At 47.1% G+C, this 18,071-nt stretch overlaps 1 protein-coding gene across 1 annotated transcript in view; it reads right to left on the bottom strand.

The window, feature by feature from the left end:
- The window catches only part of LOC149341140 (uncharacterized), an 88,522-nt gene extending 73,276 nt beyond the window's left edge, over window positions 1-15,246 (bottom strand). The window contains exon 1 of the mRNA XM_089543022.1: window positions 15,172-15,246. Within this exon, the coding sequence (XP_089399148.1) occupies window positions 15,172-15,212 (41 nt within the window). The 5' untranslated portion in view covers window positions 15,213-15,246. The remainder of the gene's footprint in view (window positions 1-15,171) is intronic.
- Between the last annotated feature and the right edge of the window lie 2,825 nt (window positions 15,247-18,071).

The raw sequence follows: 18,071 nt of genomic DNA, 5'->3' as shown, positions 1-18,071 counted from the left end.
CTAATTCTTTCTTTGCGGCTCCTGGGAGGGAAAAAAAGAGGGAGAGGATTGTACTCCAAAGAAACGTGGAGATAATGTCGAGGAGCGCAACAATGATTCAATTGTATCCAGTATATATATATATATATGACTTGTAATATAAATTAACTGCCCTGAAGTAATCCGTTAGAGGTTTCGAACATAGAACCAGCTTTATGGCGAATACGAGCCATGATGTACAACGCAAAATTATACCCGCGGTAGCCGTTCGCATTGTGGGCTATAGCGATTCACTCCCTCACGTTGAACGTTCTCACGTTTCGTGGTCTATCTGTTTACTTTCGCTGGTCAGGTTGCAATAGCAAACCAACACTCCTGTCTCAGGGGGGCCGTGCAGAGTTCTGCGAGTATACAGCGACCACCAGATAATCAGATGCATAATTAAATAAAAACCTAAAGGCGATGCTTTGCAGCAGTGCTTTTCCCTAATTATTATTTTGCTCTTTTTGCAACCAGTCAGAATCGCCATCAATAGCAAGCCGGCGATACACGGTGCTGGCCAGCAGTCAGCCTTTACGTCACAGGCGTTTGCGGCCAGTGGCGAATGAGCGAGCGGATGAATCATCAAGTGCGCTCTTATTCGCGTTCAATGCCTTTTCCTGACTGGCCGCCACCTTGCGGCGTCGCATTATCGGCTGCCATGAACGGCGTGTGCAATGGCGCGGACCGGTAAACGAATGTTCTTACGAGCGAACGGGTTCTTCAGCTCAGCCTCTGACGGGCTGACGCCAGCACTCCTTAGCGCAACGTCCAGCGACCTCTTTGAAGCAAGCTTTAGACACCACTGCACAAGCAGTGTTCTTGCACTACGGCAGCCCGAAATGAGCTTCTTTATGCGAGAATGATGTAGAGCAATTTTAAGGGGAAAGCCTTCACTGCCTCATCGTTGTCGACAGAAGGTTGTCAGCAGAGGTGTCACGCTTCTTCTAGTCAGACCAGAAAAAAACCTTTGTGCACGATGGGATTCGAACCACCATTCTTCCGTTCCGTAGCCGAGCGTGCTAATGGCTACGCTACTTCATGCCAACGCGTATATAGTTAGAATTGTCTAGGACGCTGGAGAGTGTTTGCAGAAAGGCGTACAATCAGATGGATGCCTCCCAAATGCCCTCCAGTGCCTCTAGCATTTAAGATTCACAAGCAATTGTGTACTTAACATCTTAACCACACATCAGTGGCACAAGTAGCAACACCGCGCTAAAGACTTTCTCCTCACCGCGTCTTTAGGTCAATTAAGTGCCCCCCTGAATTTTTTGCACCAAAGGCTGCGGTTTAGTGGGTTGAAAACTATTCGTATCGATAAAAAAATAACAGCCCTCTATGTACGAAGGACAAAGCAAAAAGGAAAACAGCACCCACAACAGTTGCAACAGTAGTGTCGCCAATAGTGTCGCCAGTGGCGACGATGGCGTATGTCCTTTCATTTTAAGCGGCAGAGTTTCACTTTCTTTCATTCAAAGAGCACCACTAAAGAAATGGTGCTCTGGAAACTAATTCTCAACATGAAATGTGCTACAAAGTGCTCTTCCATTTGCAAAGGTTGGCCTGCCTAGTGTAGGCCTACGAAATGGTTGCCTCAGTGGTTGAAGGCCTCACCAACGACTCCCAGTGCGTACCTTAGCATCGCCGGAGAGACCGCAAACTTCACTGGATGGGACCGGTGGCCATTCCGTCCTTTTGCCAGGCGTCCTACAATCTTTACAATGTCGCTCGAAAATGTTTCATCCCAATCGCCGCCTTTACGTTGGCCAAAAAACTTGCTGGGATGGGTAACATATGGAACGCGGACAAATGAAATGAATGCACAAAAAGCACACTGACGAGTTCGTCACCTGTAATGCGCTGTCGTGTACTGAAGATCGCTCGTTTGCTGCGCACTCTGCATCGGACAGACAGGACGGTGCATAAGTGAAGATTACGGGAGCCCTGAGCACAGTAAAGAAGCACTGGTGGCCTAATAGACGACAAATGCCGCCAGTGCTTGTGAACTCTTGAATTTGAGAACACAAGCGTCTCCTCCCGCATTGCAAAAGAAAACAAGTTATAAATACATCAGAGCAGGGTCAACCCCTCCCTCCCAGCGTCGAAAAAAGACTTCCTGTATCTTGATCGTACACAGCAGCATGGTCGGGAATGGCGCGATGGCCATTCGCTTATGTATTGTGCGCACTTGGTCGCGCTGTTTCTGACGCATTTCATTTGTCTTAACGGCGAAATTGCAGCTGAAGTGCGTGCCTTGTCTCGTCTCTTCCTTCTTTCCAGCTCTCTCCACGACTGTTCGCGTGCTCGCCACATGTATTCTAAGGGGGAGAACCTCGCGTCCACATCAACAAGTCTCGTAGACGGGGTTCTTAGAGCGGCACAGATGCGCAGACGAGGTTTATTTCATCCGCGACGAAGGTCTCCTCGCACAAGAGAGCAAGATAAGGAAGCTCCGAAAGGGGGAGGTCGGAGGGCGCAAGGACTTTCCACAGCAGCCCCGACAGGCGCTTTCGTTGTTGCTCCGGCGTGCACGACTTGTTACGTAGCACGTGAGGCTCTGCCATGAGTGTGATGTGTTGGTTGTAATCTTGCTGGGAAACCCGATACTATCGCGCCGAGGGGCAACGTACGAGTGACGCCCTTTACAGAAGTATACATGTCGCGGTTGATTGTTATTTTTGCCTGCAGTGGAAATCTTGTATGCAAAGAACGTTGGAGATAAAATTCAAGCCCGTTTAATAATCCTCAGAACTTGTTTACATATACCCTTGATAATGGGACCAGTTCTTGCACCTGATAATATATTATTGTTTTCAAAGGTTGCGCTTGTTTCGACTTTGAATGCAAAAGCTAGGGAGTATTTTTGCCATCCTTCACAAGCACCACATCAAAAACCAAGATGCAATAGTACGATGAGAGGAAACACCGAACACTGCTGACGTTATCGTCGCAGACGCACTCGTAATCTTTGGCACCCTTTGATCGACATTCATTCACGTGAAATAATTGACACGCTCGGTGTTTTAATGAAATTTACATGCACCTTATTCACAGTGGGCTGATGCAAGTTATGAGTGTTCTCATGGGCCAACTGCCTGCATGAGGTGTTAATGAGCACCTTTAGTCTCATTTGATTGTTCGCAGTGTGCCTGGTGCTCAAGTGGCTCATGAACTTTTATGATAAGGTGATAAACAGCGAGAAAAAGCTATTCACAGTCCATTGTTATATAATCAGGAGGTTCGTATTTGTATGATCGCATCTAATAGCATTTACGGCCTACCTGGAAGCACATGGAAGCCCACTATTTTATAGCGTGTTGTTTTCTGCATATTCGAAAAATAACCAAATTCGTCAGCGACACTGAAGACTGCTTGTGTGTGGGAATCCGAAATCATTACTGTCCCTGGGCGCATCATCAGTGGTGCGGGCGAGGCTTCTCCTTTACCTCAACCTATTATCCGCTCCTGGGTGCGTATGACACCATCCGGAAATCTACACGGCGAACTGTTGCATCACAGTTTTGATATGAAAGTCTGGGAAGGCGTACATATGAAGGTGCATATGTCATCGATTCGAATACCTGTCTCAAGCTAGCCTCCAACTTGACCGGCGCATGTAAGCTATATTGAACGAGAAATCGCATGACACCCCCCGAAACGCGGTACGACAAACGGTTGCGTCACAGTTTTGGTACGAATGTAGCCGGGAAAACTGGCGCCGCGTGGAGGTCGGCCCGTGGCGAGTATAGGTTTGGTTTATTGGTTTCGTTTATTGGGGTTTAACGCCCCAAAGCGACTCAGGCAATGAGGGACGCCGTAGTGAAGGGCTCCGGAAATTTCGACCACCTGGGGTTCTTTAACGTGCACTGACATCGCACAGTATAGGGTCCTCTAGAATTTCGTTTTTCCCACGTCTTTCTGGTCAGCAGCCTAGCGCCGTAACCTCTGAGCCACCGCGGCGGAGCTTGTATAGGTACATAAACTACATGTACAGGATTGCCTGAAGTAGCGGTGTTCGGCTTGCTGTGTGCGTCGTATGGCTGCTTGTTGACGCCACCCTATTTTTCTTACCATCACTGGGATTTTCTGTACCATATCCGAGTACACACACACACACACACACACACACACACACACACACACACACACACACACACACACACACACACACACACACACACACACACACACACACGCACACGCACACGCACACGCACACGCGCACACACACACACACACACACACACACACACACACACACACACACACACACACACACGCCGCCGGCTTTTCTCATAATGGGACTAGTAATGCTTTTGCATTAAAGAGGTATTCCTCTCTGGGGAAACCAAACTGGCTAAAACGTCACGGGAATCAGGGCGTAGAAAACGCTTGCATCGAGTTTATGCAGCAGGCACCGCTCAGCCTTTCTTTACAGTACATTAGATGCACAGGAAGGAATGCGTGACATAAACAGGGCGTTGGGAAAAGAACGCAATAGCGCACGCGTCGGGTTTTTCTTGCAACGTCCTGTTTCTGACGTGCCGCTTCCTTCCTTTGGAAACTATGTAAAGCATTCAATAAGGAGTGCAACACATTTTGCTCTCTACCGATTTTCGCTCAAAACTTTTGAAAATTTGTGCTAGACATCTTTTGAACATTACGGGATCACCTCATGAATTTGGAATAACTTTCGAGATGGCAGTGCTGTAATCAGCTTTCAAAATGGCGTCTGTAACGGCGGTACGTTCCAGAGAGCTGTGGTTCAATTTCTTTTGGCAGAAAACGAAGTCATCCCAAATATATACAGGCGCTTACAGAATGTCTGCGGAGACCTGGCTGAGAACAAAAGCGCGGAGAGCCAATGGGCGAAGCGTGTATCAGGACAAGGAAATCTGATCTCCCGATAGCCGGCCATGTGCGCACAACTGCGAAGCCTTCCCCTTTGCAACTTGCGCACATTCTTATTCGAAGTGATCGACAAGGAAACAACTCGCTGGACAAGTTGGCAACATAATTACTCCAATAGTTAGGGTATCCAAAAAAGTTCGTGCCATCCGGGTTCCATTAAGCAAAACAGGGGATTGCAAAGACCAAAAGAGCGCCTATGCTGATTTACATGCCCGTCATGAGCCTCAAAGTGCCCATTCTTGCAAAAAATTCTGACAGGCGATGAAACATGGGTTTATTGCTTCGAGCCTTAGAAAAGAAAAACACAATTCAAGAAGTGGTACCACACAACGTCTGCTCGCAACGAGGCTGCTGCAGTGGCTCAGCGGTTATGGTGCTCGGCTGCTGACCCGAAAGACGCCGGCTCGATCCCCGGCTTCGGCGGTAGGAATTCTAGAGACACGTATACTGTCCGATGTACACGTGTACATCCCCAGGGAGTCTAACTTGTCCGAAGTCCTTCACTACGGTGTCCCTCATAGCCTGAGCCGCTCTGGGACTCTAAACCCCATAAAACCGAAACCGCCCTCGCAACAAGAAGTTAAAACTGTACCCTGCACTGGCAAATTGATGTTCAGTTTTCTGAGACTCTAGAGGGGTTATTTTGATCGACGTACTCCCTCATGAAGCTATAAAGTCCAAAGTCAACTGTAAGACTTTCCAAAACTGAAGAAACGATTCATGCGCATTCTTCGGCATACAAATGTGAACGAACTTTTTCTTCGTTATAACAACGCAAGAAAACACATAAAGGAGATCACAAGGGTTCAGTAGCCTCTTCTACTTCATTCACCCTGCAGCCCAGATCTCGCACTTTCGGGCTTCCATCTCTTCGGCCCACTGAAAAATGGACTCTGCGGCAAGCACCACAGCAACGACTAGGAAGTTGTTATTGATGAAGTAAGACGTTGGCTAGACACAGACCAGTAGAGTGGTCCCATAAAGGCATGCAATCTCTCCCAGACAGGTGGCGTAAGGCGACAGACTTGAACGGAGATTGTGAAAAATGGGGTCTTGTAGCTAAGGAATTGCGGTAACATATGGTGCATTTAAACTCAGAAAAAAGCTACCTGCATGCTTTGAGAAAAAACGATATGTTGAATTACTTACCGAATGACGGGCAGAGACCAATCTGAGTAGTCACTCTTCTGAAATTAGACGCACGCACGTTCTATGAACCTCTCTTAAAGAGGCTCGCAACACCAACAGTTCCAATGATGTCACAGACGTGATTTCCGTGATACATATCTCAGAGAAAGTCCATTATGCGATTTGTTAGTCAATCCACTGTCTCATCGAATCGGCGGATCCTGTTATGTGTTTTGGGGCTCATAGTAGACTTGAAGCTAGAATTAGGTGAAAGCACGAAGGTATCAAACTTAAGTTTTTCTACGGTCGGCTACGATAAAGCTGGTTTGTTGAAAATCGTTATAATGGCCTGCGTACAATCTGAAATTTGAAGCTAGCCAAAAACGCCCTTCACAGGCATAATGTGGGATCGAATAATGTGTAATTGCACACTGTTCAGAAAAGTCAGAATGACATCTTTGTCCAGTCCCCATTTCTTTCATGAAGAAGTTAAAAAGTAGTTGTGGGTCTAAGCGATGATATAGTCATGGGCTGTGGATTACAACTTCAGGCTGGTCAACCGCCACGACTTAAATGCACTACATGACAGGGGTTTTTCATAGGGAGTTTCTGCTAACTAGGCTACAGCCGGAGTCACCGTATCTTAGAGAATAAGTCCTCAATATTATCTCTGCCCTTACTACTCGACACACAAGGTATCATCACGCTGAATCTCTAACTCTATACCGTGCAAAAAAAAAAAAAATACGCCTTTAAACAGTCGTTTTTTTTTTCGCGCACAATTGAAGAATGGAACAAGCTACCTTCTGATAAGATTATGACCCTTTGCTCAATTGACAAATTGATTACTTCTTACACACAGTGATGTTTCGCATTTGTATAAATTTTCTCCTGTTACTGTTCGACATGTCCCATTCCAGATGACTTGTTACTTATGTTTCTGGCTCTCGTTGAGATGATTTCATATTGTGCAGTATTCTGTTCTTCTTGCCCCTCCTGCTGGGGCCCATGTAAGGGCCTGCAGTATTTGGTAAACATGTAAAATAAACAAATAATTGTTAAGCCTCACAACTGCAGCACCAGTTATTGCGCCATCGCCGACGACTCCTTGATAGCTTCTCCCTTCCTTCCCTTTGATATATCATATCCTTGTTCATTCGCTTTACAGGTGACATATCCCACCTAAATTCACTCTAGATTTCAATGAGGGTATGGTCAACTTTCTTTGCTTTTATATTTCTTGCTGCTCTCTTCTTATCTCTTGACGCTTCAGTCATCCTTCTCTTTGCCTTTCTGCGCGTCTGTATTTTTAATCTCATCACAAGCGGTCCTATCAGCCCGCACGCTGCGGCCCTGCAATAGGAAGAATGTTTTAGTGAAGGAGTGGTCAGAACGCGAAGCAACGCGAAGGGGTAAAAGCGGCAAGCTAGGCTACGAGCGCGGTCAAGTGAAGAGGGCTCTCCGCCGCGTAATACCGTTTTAAGGCGAAAGCCTTTAATGGCTCATGCTGTCGTCCGTCCGTTAACAAATCGTGTGGCACGCGTTTAACTCGGGAACTAAAAAATATAGAAGAAAACCAATGGTCGCTTCAGATAGAGGAGGAAAAAATGAACCTAGAAGCTAAGTTTTAAGACTGTAGAGTAATTAGTTAATTAATTATAGGCAAAAATGTCGAAATTGTGTCGAAATAGCGCAGACGTCGATATAGCCACGGGAACGGTGTGACGTCACATCCACCGCAAGTCGTCATGGCATAGTGAAAATTGTCACAGAATGGTCGGGAAAACGTCGGATGCGTGTCAAATTAGATGGAAAATGGGCAATTAAGCGTAATTAACACTTAAGATCCCCGAAAGATGTAGGGTTTCTGAGGAATGTGCTGAATCATGACACGGAGAGTTGGCTTTAGCAGTGAGTACAGAGTATCTTTGGAAGGCATAATGACACGATAGCGTTAGTGGTTACGGTTTATGGCTTAGTGGGGTTTAACGTCCCAAAGCGACTCAGGCTAGTGGTTTAATGCCCCTAAACTCGCAATTGGTCATCCTCTACTTTACATTCATAGGTACCTGGTAGCTCTCATGCCACTCCTGGCGGAGTATTGCAGCGGTTATGCGATGAGCCACGCCCTGCGATAGCAGGTGCTGCCACGGGTAGGTCTTTTGAGGCCCATTTAGCTTTTTCTAAGCAACCTGAAGGTCACGGAGAGAGGCTTCGGACAGACAAACGCCGGCGAAATCTTAGGGTTTTAGAGCTCGGACACTAAACAAATACGTTTCTGCTTTTTAACAACGAAATTATGCGAGGTGAGATAAGGGCTTTAATACGCTTTAAATTAGGGCGCAGGAAGCGTGCGTATGCAGGGGTTAGATTTCCAGCGTTTATATTGAGGGCGGGACTAGTTGTTTGTTGTGTGGGCGTAAGCAGGGAGTACCAGTAGCTTAGGAGGGCATAGCTGCAGGCTAGTTGGCGGAACAAAAAAGCCGCAAAAAGACATCACCCAGTGTTGTCGCCTGCCAGCGTTCCCTCTCTTTATGCGAGTTTTCTTTTTCAACCTGCCGGAAATCTATGCAAGGGTGTGCTGCCGAGCCGCTACAAATCATCGCGTGTCTGCGACATTTTTTAAAGCTTAGAATTAAGCGACCTTTGACACAAACTCTTCTTTGACAGCGAAATCAGTAAACATCCTTCTTGCTGCTCCATTCATCCTGAGCGCCACAAATTGCCGGATGAAAGGCGGCCTGAGCTCTCTTCTGGAGCCCCACTTGCAGTCTGCATACGTGCAGTGAAGTCCACACCATTTTTGGCAGAAGACACCCCACATGGGTCAATGTTTCTTTATTTTAGTGCCTAAGGCAAATAACACTGTGCTGCTCGAATCTCTTGCACTGCTTGCGCTGCGTTTCCTTGTCATACTGCAGTTTTGCGCACACTCTTTAAAGTGTTATTAATGGCGCATAACTTAGAAACTTATGGTGAAATATGGTTACGTTGCGTGAAAACTATTTTAGCGCCGCTAATCGTTGGCTTACGAAGGTACGATAACTTCTTAGCCTGTACTACGGATAATATCGGCAAGGACGCCTCCTGCCGTTCTTGGTATCCGTAATGATAGATTAATGGCGACTGTTACTTCTCCCGCTTCATATCGGGGAGCACAGTATGATCAATACACGCAGAAATAAGACGACGAAGTACTTGACCCAAAACTTCTTCACCTCCATTAATAAACGAAGTCAGAGACGGCACGAACCTCTCTCTCTATATCTCTCTCTCTCTCTCTCTCTCTATCTATCTATCTATCTATCTATCTATCTCTCTCCCCTCCACCTCACCGTGGTGGCTTTCCAGGAACCCTTCTTTCCGGTGTGTTGTTCCTGGCGGCCGACACGCGAAGTGACTGTCATCCGCGCCGGACATGGAAGTAAAAGCACGAAGCAATAAGGCAGCAACCGAAAGTACCGGCGAACGGCGTCAGACGAGGCGTGGCCCGCCGCGTAGTATATGCGCCAGATTGAGACATGGGTCTCGCACCCATCGATCCCAACACGAGAAGGCCAGCCCGGAGGACGAGCCCGCTGCGGCATCGCAAGGGCCCAATGCGTGGGAGGGAAAGAAAACAAAAGTAAAGGCGGCAGATAAACAGAAAGCGGCGTCCTCTCGAAACGCGAGAGCGCTTTCGGGTCAGCCGCCCAGCGCGGGACTCCAATAACTCGGCTGAGGAACACTTAAGCGTTGGGCACCGATATCGGGCCCTGCGGGCAGAGGGAGCAGAGGCTTCGTGAACCACTTTGCTCGGCGCGAGACACGGATGCCCCGCTTTCAATAAACTTCCCGGATCTGGTGCTGCGCTGTGCACTGGGACGTGAATCCGCGGGCGAGCATGCTCTGCTAATGGGATCCGAGTCACCGTGTCCACGTTCCCGAGACTTTATGCGGCCTGGGAAGCACGATGACGATGCTGACTGAACACGAGGTTCGTATTACGGTAAATGGCGGTTGCTCGGTGTCTGCTCGCGCCACGCTGTGTGTCTCGCCCAAGCGGATTTATCACTTATCATCGTGGATGACTGAAGACAGCTCCACAATGTCACCGCCTAAACGGCCAAGTATACCTGCTGATGGCTGACCAAGCACTGCTGAAATTACTGCGATAAATTCGTCCTCTCGGCAGGATGCTGTGCAGCTGTACACGAATCGTGATGAAGTCTCTCTTCGGTCCTAAACGGAAAGTGAGGACCCCTGCATCCAATTACTGTTCTAAGAGAAAAATGCTTCTCTGACGCCACTTTCTAGCTAAATTGACATTTATCTATCACCAAAGGACCCGTTTGTACGCTAGCAAATAGAATTAAGAAATTTAGGCACTAGTGGCTGCTGCATCGCGTGCTGGATAGCTTCGAAGGAGCGACGAGCCTGAAAGATGCGCTGCCCTCAATTTCAGCGAGAGTACCAGATCAGGGCTATACACGGGGGCTGCCTTACGACTGTTTCGCTGGTAAAAAACAAAGCTGAACATCGCTCACTTTTTGATTCGCCTATGCGGGGTTTATCTGCACGAATAATTGCTCCAAGTCGGTGGACTGCCCTCGTTGTGATAAAGATGATGATGGCTGTTGTCAGGGAACAACAGCCATCATCTGGTTCTGGTGTTCTTAGGAATGGAGTCTACGCGTGCAATACATGGTACCCATCGAGAGCGCGCGGTTCTACTTCCGGGAGGCGATTATTACTTTTTCATTTCCTAGACCAAAAAAATCGTAAGCGTGAAACGAGCTTCCTACACCGCGCACTACCTGCACTCGCCATAGATAAGGGAGCAAAGTTGCAACTTTCGACAAAAATGGGTCTAAACTCTGTGCAGAAACCCATTCTGAAGGCAGCGAAGTGCACAGAATGCCATGGAATTTTGATAAAGTCTGATGGCTACATGGTTATGCACGTCATGATTTTTATGTATACCGGAACTTCTGTGGTGTTTCCCCTGTCGTCCAACCAATTTCGTCCTCAAAAACAAGTTTCTGTCCTTATTTTTTGGTAACATAACGCCGACAATTTCCCGTTCTCATTTCAAGCCACCTTTTACGCACCTTAATTCCTGTTCCACAGATGGTAAATGGCGAAATGTATCGATTACTTGCGCGTTTTGTCTGTTTTCAAATACACCAGGAAACTGCCCTCATTATTTGGGAGTAACCACTCAATGCGCTCGAAGCTACTATTCCCGTCTCTGCAAGAGGCATTTGTTAAAGCAGATGTTTGTGTGTACTGTGCGACACCACGGACCCTGAGCACCCAAGCTAGCCGTGCGTGGCATAGCCGTGACCGGGGTAGAGGAGATCCTGGCATTTGAACCGACGCCGAGCGTTTGGGCCTGTAAGGCCCCTCGGCGAAGGCAACAAACCGCTTTGCCTACGGTTTCCTGCAGACGGCGCCTCCGGACTGACCCACCCTGGGGAAATCGGCAGTCGCCTTTTCCTCTCTTCCCCCCATCCTTCACTTCCCTATCATTGTCAGAACTGTCCTATCTGCTAATTTTGTTGTTTTTTTCTTTATTTCCTTATGGCTGCGGCTGACCTTGTGTGGCTGACAAACCTGTGTTACGCCGTACTCGGTTGTAGCAGTGGTGTAGAGCTGGCGTGGGCAGGGCTTTTTTTTTTAATTCCTGTCCAGTCCCCATATTGGGCTCCGTGGTGGGTGGCTGGCGCCATTACCGCACATCAAGCTCATTTTATGTCTTCTTTTTTCTTTCACACTGACCTCCCTCGCAAAAAAGGGCGCACCGAGGCATCTAAATTCTTCCCATTCACAGCGAACACGCAGAGAAGACCGCTCGACTCGTATCACCGTTCATTGTTACTAGGACTTTGAGAAATGCCATAGGAGAAGGGTATGAGATCTCGGATGATGATCTTAAGTACTTCGAGAAGCCCTAAAGAATCAGAAAGTGGCCAACGTGTGTAGAATACGAATGAGACGAGACTAACGAAATACCCACAAAACACACTGTCCTTACATGCGCATCAGGCTTGTTTCCAGACTCCGTAGAATTGGCTACATAAAACTCCAACTTGGCAATATATACTGAATCTACGACGCTGCTTCAAGTGACAATGGTACGGCCACAGCTCTCAGAGCTGCCGGGGCGAACTAACATGTGTAAAGCGTGCTCCTCGTGAACATGACTCTGAGAAAAATGAAGTTGAACCACACCTGTGTTTAAACTGAGAAGGCAGCCATCATATGTGTTCGCGCGCATGCCCAGTTTGGAGACAAGCGGAGGAGGTTATTGCAATCAAAGTAAAAGAAAACAAAACTTTAAGAGAAGCGTGGAAACGAGTTTTGTTGATGCACAAAACCTACAGCTACTCCGTTGCGGTGCAACAGGACACAGCATCGCGACAGATTTCGGCGCCTGCCCAGGTCACACATAGTGAGCCCGGAGCAAAGCCACCAGTGTCCTATGAGGCAGTAGCTAGCGCTGCCTTGCCACCCAAAAAACTGGCTGCACGGACCTCCAGGTCAGCGGGCCCCAAGGCCTCTCCCTACACGGCGAGACCCAACACAAACACACCTGTGCGTTCTGCTGTTCTGCACTGACGTCCAGCGATCAGACGGTGCGATGGACGCAAGTGAAGGAACTCTGCTGCGTCGACGTCGGATGGATGGCGGGGCTCCTCGCATCGACACAAAAGAACCCCCCAAACCCCGGGGCCTGAAACAAAACCTAGCTTTTTTTTTTTTCTGTACGCACATATAATGTCCGATGGCTTTCGTACACTGAAACTGCAGAGGACTTACTTTTATATAGACTAAATGCCATAAAATCAATACTAGCCACACTCTCACCTGAGGCCCTGTGTTTCAAGAGACAAACTTAAGACAAACACTAAGACATTCTAAAAAAAAGTGGTGGGGTTTTAACATAGCTAAACCGAGTAGACGTGCGAAAGCATGCGTTTAGCCTGGTTGGCTCATGGTTTTGCTTTGCTGGGTCGTCGGTACGTCTGGCGACGATATTAAGCTCATGTTAAGCTCTGATCGAAGTTAAGCTGATATGATCCGTTCGCCCCGCAGATGGGACTTGATGAAGACGACGGTGTGCAGTGCGATGAGCGAGAGAGTGTTGCAATTTAACACGAGGCGTGATCGGCTGCAACGACAGCATCGAGTCCTCGTGCAGTGGCCGGGTGGGTGGTGGTGTAAACTTTATTGGCCACGACAAATTACAGGTGGGGGGCACAGCCCCCCTCATGGCCTGCGGGAGTGGCCCACACAGTGGGTTCCTCCCTTACAAATGGTGTGCCAGACCCTGGAGGGCCAGCCTGTTAGAGGCACTGGTGATGGCGAGTCGTTGGTCTTGGAGTGCTGAACTGGACATCAGCTGTTCCCAGTAAGTGAGTGCCACCTCTGGGGGAGGGGGGTGCGGGTAAGTGGAACAGGTTAGCAGAACATGCAGAAAGTCGCCTGGTTTGCCACATAGTCGACAGGAGGAGGAGAATAGGTCAGGGAAGCGTCCGTGCATGACTATCGGGTATGGGAGTGTGCGAGTTTGAAGCCTGCGCCAGAAAGTTGGTTGATTGCGTGGTTGATAGCGAAGGGTGAGGAGGTGCGTATATCTGTCTGTTGGAACGATAGTGTTGTAGGATGTCACTGAAATTGCATTGAAATTGCATTGAAATTTGCAGTGGCCGGCGAAGCTGATCTGTTCACGCCGCCGCAGGTTCGAAATTCAGTCGCGGCGATACTTATTTAATTTCTGCATGGGCTGTTGCTATGACACGTTTTGCCAGGGTCACCTTCAATGCCAAGCCTCACACAAACTGGATGGGCCGGTTAGACCTCGTGAAAAAGTGTTTTCGCATTTAGACTATATAAGGTCTTCCGCCGCAACTGAGAGCAGACGAGCCCGGCTCTCGGGTGGCGTTGCGAACATACGCGTATTTCAAAATGGTGCTGCACCTCGAGAACATCAGCTTAAAATGAGATTAGTATCTCTGGGACACACGTACTACACACATTTGAAACAATTACAGTGCGCTGCGTATATCTAGAGCAGCATCTTAAAATAATCAACCATGGCCTTCAGAGCAACTCCAGAACCGTATTTGATAGTCGGATATGTTAACGTACACTCCAGCTTTTGGGGTAGTGAGAGAACCGACTCTAGAGGCCATGTTATTGAGGATTTTATAGTGTGTTATAACATTTGGCTATTAAACACCGGTAAACCAACCTGTTGTTCTAGACAAGTAAAAACGAGTTGTATAGATTTACCTTTGTGTTCATTCTCTATTTTCACAGATTTTAAATGAGACGTCTTAGGCAACCCATATGGAAGTGATCATCTACCTGTACTGATCAGCTCGTTATCTTCACTGGACGTCATCCCAACGAAACCACGACGTTTGAAGCTCTGAAGATGCCGTAGAGGCACTTTTACAAGTTTTTAACAAAGTCTAGGTGCCAGGGAAAATGCCCGAAGCAAGAAAAGAAGCTATTATTGTACCGTTTCTTATACCCGGGAAGCCACCAACCTAGCAGCTGTAGGCCATAGCCCTTACCAGTTGCCTCGCCAAATCCTTTGTTGAATATCTTTTGTCGTTGAATCCCGTGAACTTCTTGACATCCATCAATGTGGTTTTAAAAAGGCAAGCTCCATAACCGACCATCTAGTTCGCCTTTAAAATACTGCCCGATAAGCTTTTTCACAAACAACACTATCTTGTACATGTTTTTTATTTCGAGAAGGCACATGACACAACGTGGAAGTTGGGGATTCTTTGGGGTCTGGCTTAGCTGGGCATCCGCTGCAGGATTTTGAACCGCCTAAAAGACTTATTCTCTAACCGTTCATTCCACGTAAGCCTAGGCTCAACTTTTTTAGGAATTTCATTCAGGAATATGGAGTGCCTCAAGGATGTATTTCAAGCTCAGCACTCTTTTTTTTTTTTGTAAAAGTGAATTCTATTAGGAAAATAATCCTAAGGCCCATATGGTATGGATTCAGTCCATGTTGATGGTCTTCAAATAGCGTGCATATCGTGCAACATATCTACATGCGAAATACAAGCACATTTTACAATGAATAAACTGGCAACATTGGCTCACAGAAGTGGCTTCCAGTTTTCTTCACAGAAAACAGTTGCCATTCTTTTCTCATCCAAATGAGGCTTGCAGATAGATCCTACTCTACACCTGGATAAACCAAACTACCTGTAAAAAATAACCACAGATTTCTAGACGTACCTTTTGACAAAAACTCACTTTCCTGCCTCACATAAACGTGCTCAAAAAGAAACCTTCCCGATTCATGAACATAAAAGTTCTTTCACTCAAACACTGGGGTTCTGATAGGACACGCCTTCTACAAATTTATCGCTCTATTGTACTCTCCAGCTAAGACTAAGGTTGTATAGTGTATGGTTCAGCAAAGCCGTCATACTTGAAACAACAAGACCCAGTACATAATATAGGTTTGTGTCTTTCAACAGGGGTGCACAGGATGTCGTCCACCGAGAGTCTGCATGATAAACCAATGAACCACCACTTGCAGACAGAAGAACCATGCTCACATCCTCATATATTCTGAACAACCGTTCAATGCCAAAACTTATCTGTTACCCAATAATTACAAGGTGCCCATCTCTAGCAATCTAGGCTAATAAATCCCAAGCAATCAGACCACTCGTTCTCAAATTTGAAGAGAAATGCCAAGAATAGACGTAAAGGACACATTGTCTAGTATTGCCAAGAAACTTGATCAACTGTTACTGCCTTCCCTCTGTATGCGGCTTCACATTATCAGAAAAAACAAACAGCTCATGAACATATATTTCTAGAATACTTAGCACTGAACGATAAATACAGGCAATACACAGCATTTTATACCGATGGTTCAAAATCATCTCGCTACGTTAGAAGTGCCCTGGTACAAACATTTTGGAAAAAAAGGCACGGCTACCTCATTGTGCATCTATATTCATTGCAGAGTGTTACGCAGTCTCTGTGGCTGTAGAAAAAATAATAAATGAGAACATTGGGAACGGTAACATTTACACTGATTCTATAAGCATATTCACCTCACTTCACCATAGAAATATTAGTTATGCACTAATTGGCATCATCACACAGAACATAACAAAAGCCACAACACAGGGACACGATACAACATCTTGCTGGGTTCAGAGCCACATCAGAGTCAGTGGCAGTTAGAAAGCTTCCCAAGTTCGGAACTAAGAAATCAAAAAAGTAAACATTTACTAAAAGATGGCATGAAGTTCGTGCTCTCTAAGCTGAGCAATAAATGGCAGCCTAAATGGCACACTGAAGTAAATAAGCTACATCTAGTAAAACCTGTCATAACAGAATGATAGTCATGCTCACGCCAAGAATGATATTCGTTGAAAGAATTTTATGCCGCCTTCACATTGGACACACACACACACCTTACACACAGTTTTATTCTTGCAAAAGAAGAGACACCAAAGTGCGAGCTGTGTGGAGAAGTGAGTATATATTTACGCGAAAAGCTGAACAAACTGAGGAAGAAACATTTCCCGCTGTTTTATTCTGAAATATGCCTTTTCGGCCTTGTTTACTCCTAGGAGAAAATGCACTTGTGTACATGTCTTGTGTTTTTACATTTCTAGAATCAGCCAAGCTCCTTAACGAACTATGAGATTATAAATACATTTTAGAGGTTTCTTGTATACCAAACAAATTCTGCCCTGTTGGTTGCCGCATGATAGCCTTAGTCGCTTATGCGCCATAAAACCCAACTTAACTCAACTACTATCCCCGTGGTAATTCCGAATTCTCCCCATGCGGGCCTGCAGTTGCTATTGGCGGAGCGTACCGACCTCTATGAGAGGATATGCAGGCATGCAGCAGCGCGTCCTGTAAAACGCGTTCGAAAATGGCTCGCACGGCTTCCTAGAAAATAATGGCCCACTGAGCGTAGTCTGTAGGGCGCTCGTTAAGCTTCGGCACTTTAGTCGAAAGCGAAATCTGTTGTTTGTCGCAAAGAGTAAAAGCACTGACGTTTCCGCGGGATCCAGCAGACCTCCGGCTTTTAATAAGCACCGGAAGCTCGTGCCGCTAAAGAAGCCATGTTCCAGCGAGAATTACGCAGAAGACTAACGAAAGACCGAATGGTTGTTGCGTTCGTTACGAAACTTAACGAGACCCTTAGAGTCAGTCTGTCGTAAACTGAAGCCGCTTGAGGAGTGCGCCTTAGAAATGCTCGCTGCTCGAAGGCGCTCGATGATTCTGCCGCCGCTACGAGTCGAAGATGCGATAAGCGCGATTAACGGCGCGCCCGCCCTCTGCGCCCCGTTGAGACCCGCGCTTCACTACCCGCATCGCAGATGTCTCTTGACGCTTCTCGTTTGACGCTGCGCGGATTTTTATCGCTTCTTTGCTGACCACAGCTCTGTCATTTTCGGACCTTTCACTTCCTGCCATTTCTTGTCCTTCTGACGACCGTCGCGCGCCAACCTTTCGCGTGCTGGCAACTCAAGCCATGACTTGCTCGCATTTTTTTTAAGGGAGAAAATAGATGAGCGACATGGTTTGGCTCCCAGATTAGGCTGCAGCGACGTCAGGATCCCAATATCGTCTATAGCAGCGCCGTAGCGGTTTCTAGGATTTGTTTATTAAGCTCTAACTTCCGATCATTTTATTGCTACTTCACTGTGTAGAAACTAACTGATTTAGTTCGATATTGGTGACAGTAGACTGTTATCGTTCACGTAACTTCGTATATTGCAAGAAACAATAAACAATCAAACCATTCGTTAGGAGGGGAGCAAGAGCTTCAAAAATTACATGCTCATCGTTGGGGCTCTCCGCTCGTTCTGCCCTTTTCCCTTGCCCGTCCAGACGGAGGAGCTCTCCGCATGTCTCAACCTATGGCCCCTCTCCCTCGAGTTCCCAGAATCCCGTCGGCAGAGGGGAGCCGCAGCTGACCATAGACAAGCGAGAGGTGTCTGGGTTTCGTCTCGCCAAGC

This window comes from Amblyomma mixtum, chromosome 5, assembly GCF_055824585.1.
Source record: "Amblyomma mixtum isolate Tamu chromosome 5, ASM5582458v1, whole genome shotgun sequence".
Lineage (NCBI taxonomy): Eukaryota > Metazoa > Arthropoda > Arachnida > Ixodida > Ixodidae > Amblyomma > Amblyomma mixtum.
This window is presented reverse-complemented; position numbering and strand designations above follow the sequence as displayed.